The 9,072-nt window shown below is 55.0% G+C and overlaps 1 protein-coding gene across 1 annotated transcript in view; it reads left to right on the forward strand.

Moving 5' to 3' along the window:
- The window catches only part of CCAR2 (cell cycle and apoptosis regulator 2), a gene marked incomplete in the record, with an annotated part of 18,680 nt that overhangs the window by 488 nt on the left and 9,120 nt on the right, over positions 1-9,072 (forward strand). The window contains 8 exon segments of the mRNA XM_014590886.2: positions 428-521; positions 756-847; positions 2,276-2,367; positions 2,549-2,663; positions 2,805-2,934; positions 3,063-3,159; positions 7,823-7,942; positions 8,808-9,030. Coding sequence (XP_014446372.1) covers positions 464-521; positions 756-847; positions 2,276-2,367; positions 2,549-2,663; positions 2,805-2,934; positions 3,063-3,159; positions 7,823-7,942; positions 8,808-9,030 — 927 coding nt within the window.

Raw genomic sequence — 9,072 nt, forward strand, 5'->3', positions numbered from 1 at the left:
CCATTTTCCCGGGTCCTGCCTGCGGCGTCTTGGCGGACGTTTTTGAATGAATGAATGTCACCCGGGCCCTCTCCAGCCCCAGCCCCGCCAGCCACCCTGGTGCCGTGGCATCGTGAGAGGGCCGCTAAGTTGCTGGGAGACCTGGCGGTGAGTCCCGGTGTGTCCCTACCTGGTTAAGTGGCCCCAGGCCAGCTTCGGTCTCACGAAGTCTTTCTTTTTCTGTAAATCAGCACGACAGTGTCCCCCATAGCTAGGTTATTGCGAGGGCAGACCGAGCTAAGGGACGTCACTAGCGACTCCTCTGACCACATCCATGCCCTCCATTCACCCTCAGGCACCGCTCCTGCCTTCCTTGAGTGTCCACTTTCCCGGAGTTGGATGGAAACATTCCACGTGCACTGTTAACGCCTTTCTTTTCTGGTTGAAGGATTCCCCACGACCCCGGAAGAGGACCGCATTCCCAATGTCCCAGTTTAAGCGCCAGCGGATCAGCCCGCTTCCAGGGGGCCGCAACTTCTCAGGTGACCCCTTCTCCCTTCCTGGGGCGTGCGCGCTGGGGTTAGTGTTCAGAGGTGTGCCTCTTGGCGGGTTGTGGTGGAAAGCTGTTTGCTGTTGGTGTGTAAGGACCACAGGACTTGCCACTGAAGCCTAGTGGAGTCTCTGGTCAGGGCCCCTGGGCCCTGGGGGTTACGGTGCCCTCAGCTGACTCTTGGGCTTAAGGTGCAGTTCTGGAGATGGCTTCTCTGTCCCTGTAGGCACAGCTTCGACGTCTCTACTGGGCCCCCCTCCTGGTCTGCTCACCCCTCCTGTGGCTACAGACCTGTCCCAGAATGCCAGGCACCTTCAGGTAGGCGGGGCACCTTTCTCATGGTTCAGCTTGCAACTGCACCGTGTTCACGCCTTGCATTGCGGTGTTCATCGTTCCTGACCCGTCCTAGCAGTGGGCCAGTACCGGGGTGACTGCACGCCACTCAGATGGGAGAGTCTTTTATTATTTTGCCGTAGGGCGCTTGCGCTCCCCGGAGAGAGACAGAGAGGGAAAGTAGGAAGTCACCCCCGGGGAGAGGGCCACGCTGGAGTGCCCTGTTCTCCTCTGGGATTTGGGCACGCACGCACATGTGCTGGGTGCTTTTCTAGCCACCTGCTCTCAAACCGCCATGCCACCTGCTGCCTCCCTGGGGGATTCTTAACTTCTGGCTCTAGAGAAATCTTTTAAAACATATTTAAAAAAATTAGTTTGGGGGACCAGCATTGCTGGACTCCCATGTAGTTGACTGTGGTTTGATTTCTGGACCTGGTGGCTTAAAACTCAGCAGGCGCGCGTGTGCGCGCGTGCCCAAGATCCTACGAGGAGACTGGAGAAGGAATTGTGGTGTGACCATCCCCCCCGGGGGGTGATTTCTTGCTTTCTGCCTTTCTGTCTCTCGGGCGAGTGTACATGCCCTATAGCAAAAATCTTACTAAAAACAACAAGTTGGGCTGGCCCCAAACTCACCACAGTCGCCACTACTTGAAACCCTCTGGCCCGTTGTCCAATGACTGGCCTGCTTTGTGCGCACCACACCTCTTGTCATCTGCCTGGCCTTTAGTTTCTAAGAACCTTTTCCATTGTACATTCTTAGCCTAGTCGTTAAGAAAGCCAGACCCACATGTCCAACGAGGTTTGAATCCTGGTCCTGGCAGCTAGACAAATGTGGCAGGTGCTTGTGCACCCCAAATCCCAACAGCATGGACAAGGGGCTGCAGCGTGACTGCCCCTTTGGGAGCGTGCTTCCTCCCTCTCCATCTCTCTAGTGAGCACAAACACCCTCCAGCAGTCGAAGATCTTAAAATGAAGTAAATAGCTTTACTCATTTCCAGAGAGAGTGAGACAGGCACCCGTGACAGGGTCTTCATGGCACAACCCCTCCCAGCATGTCCAGGTCACCTGGGATGCTAACCTAGGGCCCTCTGTAGGGCTTCCAGTACCCTGTAGCAGCACCCCTACCCCTGAACCACCGTGCTGGGCCTCCAGGAAATCTTTTGTGAGCCCTTTGCAATTAAAGAACTAGATAGCTTAGATACTTCTGGGCCAAGAATCAGATGGTCCTCTGCCCCTCTCCCCAAAGATGGCTCACGTTCACGTTTACGTTCACATTCACTCTTAGCAAATGCACCTTTCCCCGTGAGCCTGGACTCAGTATTTGGCTGGGGTGTGGACAGAGGCACAGCCCTAGTGGCAGAGTGCGTTCAGGCCAGGCTGCTGTGACTTTTCCCCTGGCCTCCTCTCTTGCAGGGTGGGGAGAAACAGCGGGTCTTCACTGGCATCGTCACCAGCTTGCACGACTACTTCGGGGTGGTGGACGAAGAGGTCTTTTTTCAGCTAAGGTAGGCTGGAGGCTGGTCCCCTCCTGGAAGTGCTCAGGTTCAGTCCTGCCAGATGCTGTGGGCCCCTCTAAGCCACTGCTTTGCTATTTTTACGCGATCCTATGGAATCTTGATGGGAGGGTCTCTGGGGCGGCTCTGCTGGGTCGTCTCCTGACGGGGTCTCCCGGCTTGTGTGCTGCAGCGTGGTGAAGGGCCGGCTGCCACAGCTGGGCGAGAAGGTGCTGGTGAAGGCTGCGTACAACCCAGGCCAGGCCGTGCCCTGGAACGCCGTCAAGGTGCAGACGCTCTCCAACCAGGTACTTGTCTCTCCCGAGCAAGTGCTTCGGGCAGGGCGGGAAGAGCCCCGGGCCTGGGCAGCTGGGCAGAAGCTCAGTGCTGTCGAGGCGTGGGCTGTCCCGTTAGGGCAGAGTCCTGAACCTCCTGCCACTGCCCTGCAGCCCCTGCTGAAGTCCCCGGCACCTCCTCTTCTGCATGTGGCAGCCCTGGGCCAGAAGCAAGGGATCCTGGGAGCCCAGCCCCAGTTGATCTTCCAGCCTCACCGGATTCCCCCGCTTTTTCCTCAGAAGCGTGAGTAGCAGTGGCATGGATGTAGGGTGTGGCTCTGCGGGGTCCTCTGGGTGGAAGTGGGTGTTCTGCACACTGGGGACTACACAGGCTGTGGGGCTCTCGGGTCACCAGCCCGCCCCTCTCTGCAGCTCTGAGCCTCTTCCAGACGTCCCACACGCTGCACCTGAGCCATCTCAGCAGGTTTCCTGCGCGGGGCCCTCACGGACGCCTGGATCAGGGCCGGAGGTAGGAGGGCCAGGCGGGGAGGGCTTTGCCTGCCTCTAGGCGCAGTGACGCCACTTCCTTTCTGCAGCTAGGTCCTGCTTCCTTAGCAGACAAATGGAGCTGTGTGTGCAAGGATTGGAGCTTTTTAAAATGTTTTCCCATAGGGTATGTGTTCACTGGAGAGAGACAGAGGAGGGGAGCAAGAAGTCACTCCCCAGGGTAGGGGGTCACGTCACAGTCCCTTCTCCTCTATTCTGTTATTGGGATTTGGGACGTACGCTCACACACGTGCCCGGCGGCATTTTCAAACCACCAGGTCTGGGACTCGAACTGTGGTCATGTGGGATCCAGCCACCGTAACCCCACGCCACCTCCTGCCCCTAGTTTTTCTCTTAAGATGTCGTGTTGAGATACTTTCTTGTTTTAGAGATAGGGTCCTGCTAAGTTGCCCAGCATAGCCTCAAACTCAGTCCTGCCTCAGTCTTCTGAGTCTCGGGGGTTACAGGTGTGCACCACACACCTAGGCTGTGAGGTACATTTAAGTATATGCTCCCCTTTTATTGCTAACCTGTAAATTTTGATACCGAGAATCAAAACTGTACAGGAAACAGTACCATCAGAGAGAAGCAACATTGTAGCATGCATCTCAGTTCCTACTGGAGTCCTCTGCCTACATGAGTGTGTGCACAAGGGGGTGTGTGTTGCACATGTGTTGCACTCTCCCGGGAGACTCAGGCTGTGAGCGTGGAGCAGGCCTGGTTCCCTGGGCCTCGGCTGTCCTTGGTGCTTGGTGCACTGGGGACAGCGGGGCTTGCTGCCCGGCCTCTCCAGCCCTGCGTGCCTGTGCCTGAGGGCTTTTTTTGCCGTCTCTGGGAGCTTGGCTCCAGGCTAGTTTATGACTAGTTCTAGTTCTGGCTTCATTTTAAGTTTTTCTGACACATGTACGGAGAGTCTACGTGCAAAATTAGCAGACAAGTGTGATGGGCTCTGCCCGCCTCGCAACTTCCAGTGTCACCACCTGTTGTTCCTGTCCACCTCTACCTCCATCTAGTCACTGCCCCCGCCTGATTGTTCTTAAAAAGAATTATTTAACTTTATTTTAATTTGATCACTGGACTATTTTAAGGTAAACACTTCTTTAGGGTGGAATTTATGTAGATCCAAATGGATAAATCTCGACAACTGGACAAACAGGAAATCCCACGGAGCCCTCCCCCATGTCCAAGTGAGAACTGTCCAGCGAAGGAAACACCTTCTACCCCAGACCCCAGTAGCTTATTACATGGTAAGGGCTGACTACAGACCAGTGCAGATACTTCAGGGGAGCATGGAGTAACTCAGGACCAGCCAGCAGCCTGGTGGTTAAGGTGGCTGGATCCCAAGTGGCCATCTGCGTGGTTCAAGTTCTGGACTTGGTGGCTTGAGGAATATGCTTGGTGCATGTGTGTGTGTGCCCAAAGTCTGGAAAGGAGGAGTGGAGGAGGAAGGACTGTGGCATGGCCATCCTCCATAGGGCACTCGCTCGCTCTCCCTGTATTTCTGTAGTGGGCAAACATCCCCTCTCGCAAAAAAAAAGAAGAGAAAGAAAGTGTAGGCAAAGGGTGCCGATTGGCCTCCACGCCGAAGCTAGTGCCTGCTCCGAGTGGGTCACTGTGACTGGGAGGCTGTGAGGGCCTGCTGTCCTCAGCCCCAGTGCTTGAAACGCTCTGTCCCACAGTCCGCTCACTGGCCTGTTTTGTGCACACCCACACCTCGTCTCATCTTCCTGGCCCTCAGCGTCTGCCTCTCTTTAAGAATCATTTTACTTAACCTTATTTATTTTAATATGACCAGAGTGAGAGAGAGAGAGAGAAAGTGAGAAAGCAAGCTGCCAGGTCTGGAACTCGAACCAGTTGGCCGTGCAGCAGTCCAGCACCCTTAACCACCATGCCACCTGTCAGACCCCTGGCCTTCAGCTTCTAAGAACCTTCCCCCCTTGCATGTTCAAAGATCATTGAAGGCTTTGCTGCAGACTCACAGCAAGGGCTGTCATGGGTAGGGCAGCTTGAGTGAAAATCCTGACTGATGTGGGCTTTCTGCTTAAGTTCAGGTTCAGAATTCGGGATTTCTCTGCAGTTGGCTGCAGACTTTTAAACAGTTCATTCTATGTGTGAAGGCAGGGGAGGGAGAGAGTGCACCCTCGACGGTCCTGAAGCCACGGTCACCCCACACTCGGCCGGGCCGGGCCGGGCCTGCAGCCTCGTGGAGTGCAGCGCCATACTGCTGCACTGCCGTCTGGCCCCAGGCATGCTGTGTGACTGCCCTGGATGTGCCAGCCCTGTGCCACGCCCCTGTAACTGCTGTGGCCATGATGCCACCAAGGTGCAGCTTCCCGCACAGTGAAGTAACCACTGGGTCGAGGCCGCCTGCGTCAGCAGGGAGACTGCAGAGGAGGAAGAGGGTAGTGGGAGTAAGTCCCCCTGGGAGGCTCACATCCATCTGTAAAGCACTCTGCTGTGCGGATGGCCCTGCATGGAAGCTGAGCTGTATTCTGAGTCCAGGCTTCAGGGAGCAGGGACCAGTGTTCCCTGGACTGCTGCTCCCAAGGGCGTAGCCAGGTGTAGCCAGCTGCTCCTGCTGCTGCTAGCACCGCCTCCTGCCCTGGCCCTGGCAGGGAGGGGAGAGCTGTGGCCGCACATCCACAGGGTTCGTGGGACAGACTGTTTAGCTAGAAGTTGGCGGCCATTACTGAAGGGTTTGTTTCTTACGTCAGCCGCCGGTGAGCTGGACGGGGCTGTCCAGATGACTTGGGAACAGCTCTTAGAAACATGGCCATACTGATGGCCTGGCAGGGTGGGTCGGGCTGCTTTTGGATGGAGACGCTCACGAACAGACCAGGGCCCAGGTGAACAGGAGGGAGAGACTGCATGCTGAACAGAACCAACCCGGTTCCTCGGGGCTGGACCCCATGGAGCCACCCAGCCGGGCTGAAAGGAAAGAACAGACGCTTCTGCTAGATCTAGTCAGCTCAGCTCCTGAGGCACGGAGGGTGACAGTTTGTTTAATTTTTCTCAGGAAACAGGAATTTTCCCTTATCACTCTGGCGTTTTATAACGAATGACTTAAAGATTTTCTCTTCTAATATATTTTAAAAATTATTTATTTAATTTTATGTATTCATTCATTTATTTCAATTTGACCAGAGATACACACACACACACACACACACACACACACCCCCACCCACACACACAGAGGGAAAGTGAGAAAGCAAGCCACCAGGTCCTGTACTCTAACCAGGGTCAGCCATGTAGGAGTGTCCAGAGCCTTATCCACCACGCCACCTCCTGGTCCCCTCTCTCCTAATATTTTTGTCTGTTGTAACGGCAGTGCTGTGAGGGACTTAGAAAAACACCTAAGGTACTACGTGCTATTAGGTCCATTTAAAGTAAAAGTGTGTGGTTTTCACTGCCTCTCATTTAAAGGTAACTGTTTTTTTTTTGGTGAGGTTTTTGCTATAGGGCACGTGCGCTTGCCAGACAGACAGAGAGAGATAGAGAGACAGAAAGCGAGAAATCACCCTCCAGGGGGGATGGTCACGCCGCAATCCCTTCTCCATTCTCTCAGGATTGTGGGCATGCACACACAAGCACCCCATGTGCGTTTTAAGCCGCCGAGTCTGGGATTTGAACTGTGGTTGACTATGTGGCAGTCCAGCAACATAGCTGTTATGCCATCTGCTGTCCCCCCTTTAAAATCTGCAGTAGTGTGTATATGCTTGTCAGAGAGACAGAGACAGAGATAGGGGAGTGAGAAAGTGCCCTGGGGATGGCTACACTATTCCCTTCCCCCTATTCTCAAGATGTGGGGCAAGCACACACGCGCCCATTGTTTGTTTGTTTGTTTTGAGAGAGAGATTTTTTCACTGTAGGGCGCGTGCGCTCGCCAGAAAAACAGACATAGAGACAGAAAGCGAGAAATCACCCTCCAGGGGGGATGGTCACGCCGCAATCCCTTCTCCATTCTCCTCTCGGGATCCTGGGCACGCACGCACACAGGACCGGCGTGAGTTTTAAGCCGCCAGGTCTGGGATGCGAACTGCGGTTGACTACGTGGGAGTCCAGCGACATAGCCATTACGCTAACTGCTGGTTCCCCGACATGCCCATTGTTTTTCAAACCACTGGGCCTGGGAATTAAACCGTGTAGTTGGCTATGTGAGATCCAGCCACCTTAACCATCACGCCACTGGCTGGCCCAGAACAAAAGTTTATAGAACCCATAGTGTGATACCATGTGTCTTATTAAAAAAAAAAAAGGTTAAATTTTTTCTCTCATTTCAGAAAACTGTTAATTATAATTTATAAAACTCAGAAAAATTAAATTTTTCATAAGCTTATTAAAGACATCACCAGTAATATTTTATTTTTTGTCTTTTAAATCTTTTTTTTTTCTTTGCAGAGTTGAGGCCCACTGTATGTATAGCGTTGCATACTATTTGCTTAACATAGGAGCGCTCACTGCTATGAGGGGGCTGACGTGTCCCCTTTAGGGTCTGTAGCATTCCGTCACGGCTCTCAGTGTGACTGCTTCATCTAGTTTTGTGAGGTTGGAGATTGGCCAGTTTTCAGTTCTTTCTCTCTGACCAGTGTGTATTGAACACGCCTCTAACAGTGTTTTTCTTTTGATGATGGATCAACCTTCAGCGATGACTATGACTCCAAGAAACGCAAGCAGCGGGCCGGTGGGGAGCCTTGGGGCGCGAAGAAACCCAGGCACGACTTGCCTCCTTACCGGGTCCATCTCACACCCTATACTGTGGACAGGTGAGGGCGAGGCCGCGTGGGGCAGGGACTCGCCACTGCGGCAGCTTCTCGTGTGAGTGAGATGGGCCGTGTGAGCGCACCTGCGTTCTCAGGCCCCGCTGTTCCTGAGTAACGGCATCGGGACCCGGTGTCCAGCGGACTGTGCGCACTGTGGTGCCTGGCATCTCGGTGCGTCCTTCCCCGCAGACGAGTGCTTCGGAGCGCTCACCCTTGTTGGCAGCTGCGCAGTGCCCGCTGAGGGGCAGAGCTGCCTCACGTAGCCAGTTCCCCACCCGCAGCCTGGTTACCCGAGTACCCCTGCTGTGATAAGCGCTGCACATCTGTGTGCGCGGGTCGGTTCCTGGGACAGGATAGCGGCCTGGGGGGCACGACTGCACCCAGTAGCTATGCGAGCTCCCTCGGGGCAGCTGATCCTGTGTACACATGTTCCCTCAGGCCTCTGTCCCCACTGCCCCATCTTTGTCACTTTGGTGAAAATTACTTCATCTGCATTTCTAAGTGAGCCTGGGCATGTTGCGGTGGGCTTTGGAGTTTTCCGTTTTTCCTCTAAGTACCTGTCGAGGCCACTCTCCCAGCTTTTTAGGCATCTGAGCTCTTACTGGTTTTCACAAACCTCTCGCGGGGCCGTTGTCGCCTCTGTCGTGTGCGGTGTGGTGTGCGCCTCCCTCTGTTCCCAGCTGGCCTTCCCTTTGCCGTCTAGAGGCTGTGGACTGCCTGGCCAGATCTGACCCACCTCTGCCCTTCGCGAGGCGCCCACCTCAAAGCTCTCCTCTCCCAGACTGAGAACCAGTTTGCCCATTCCTGGCAAGTCTCTCCCAGTCCTGCGGTAACCTGCTCCATGTGGCTCCCCGCTGTCTCCCTCCAGTCCCTTCTGCGACTTCCTCGAGCTGCAGCGCCGCTACCGCAGCCTGCTGGTGCCCTCGCACTTCCTGTCCGTGCGGCTCAGCTGGCTGTCCGCCTTCCCTCTGAGCCAGCCCTTTTCCCTCCATCACCCGAGCCGGATCCAGGTGTCTCCTGAGAAGGAGGCAGCGCCCGACTCGGGTGCCGAGCCCGTCCCTGTGGACAGCGACCCCACTTATAGCTCCAAGGTAAGGCCTGGGCTCTGGCCACCCCTGCTGCTGGCTGGGGGC

The sequence above is a fragment of the Tupaia chinensis genome, unplaced genomic scaffold, assembly GCF_000334495.1.
Source record: "Tupaia chinensis unplaced genomic scaffold, TupChi_1.0 Scaffold000494_1, whole genome shotgun sequence".
Taxonomy (NCBI): Eukaryota; Metazoa; Chordata; class Mammalia; order Scandentia; family Tupaiidae; genus Tupaia; species Tupaia belangeri.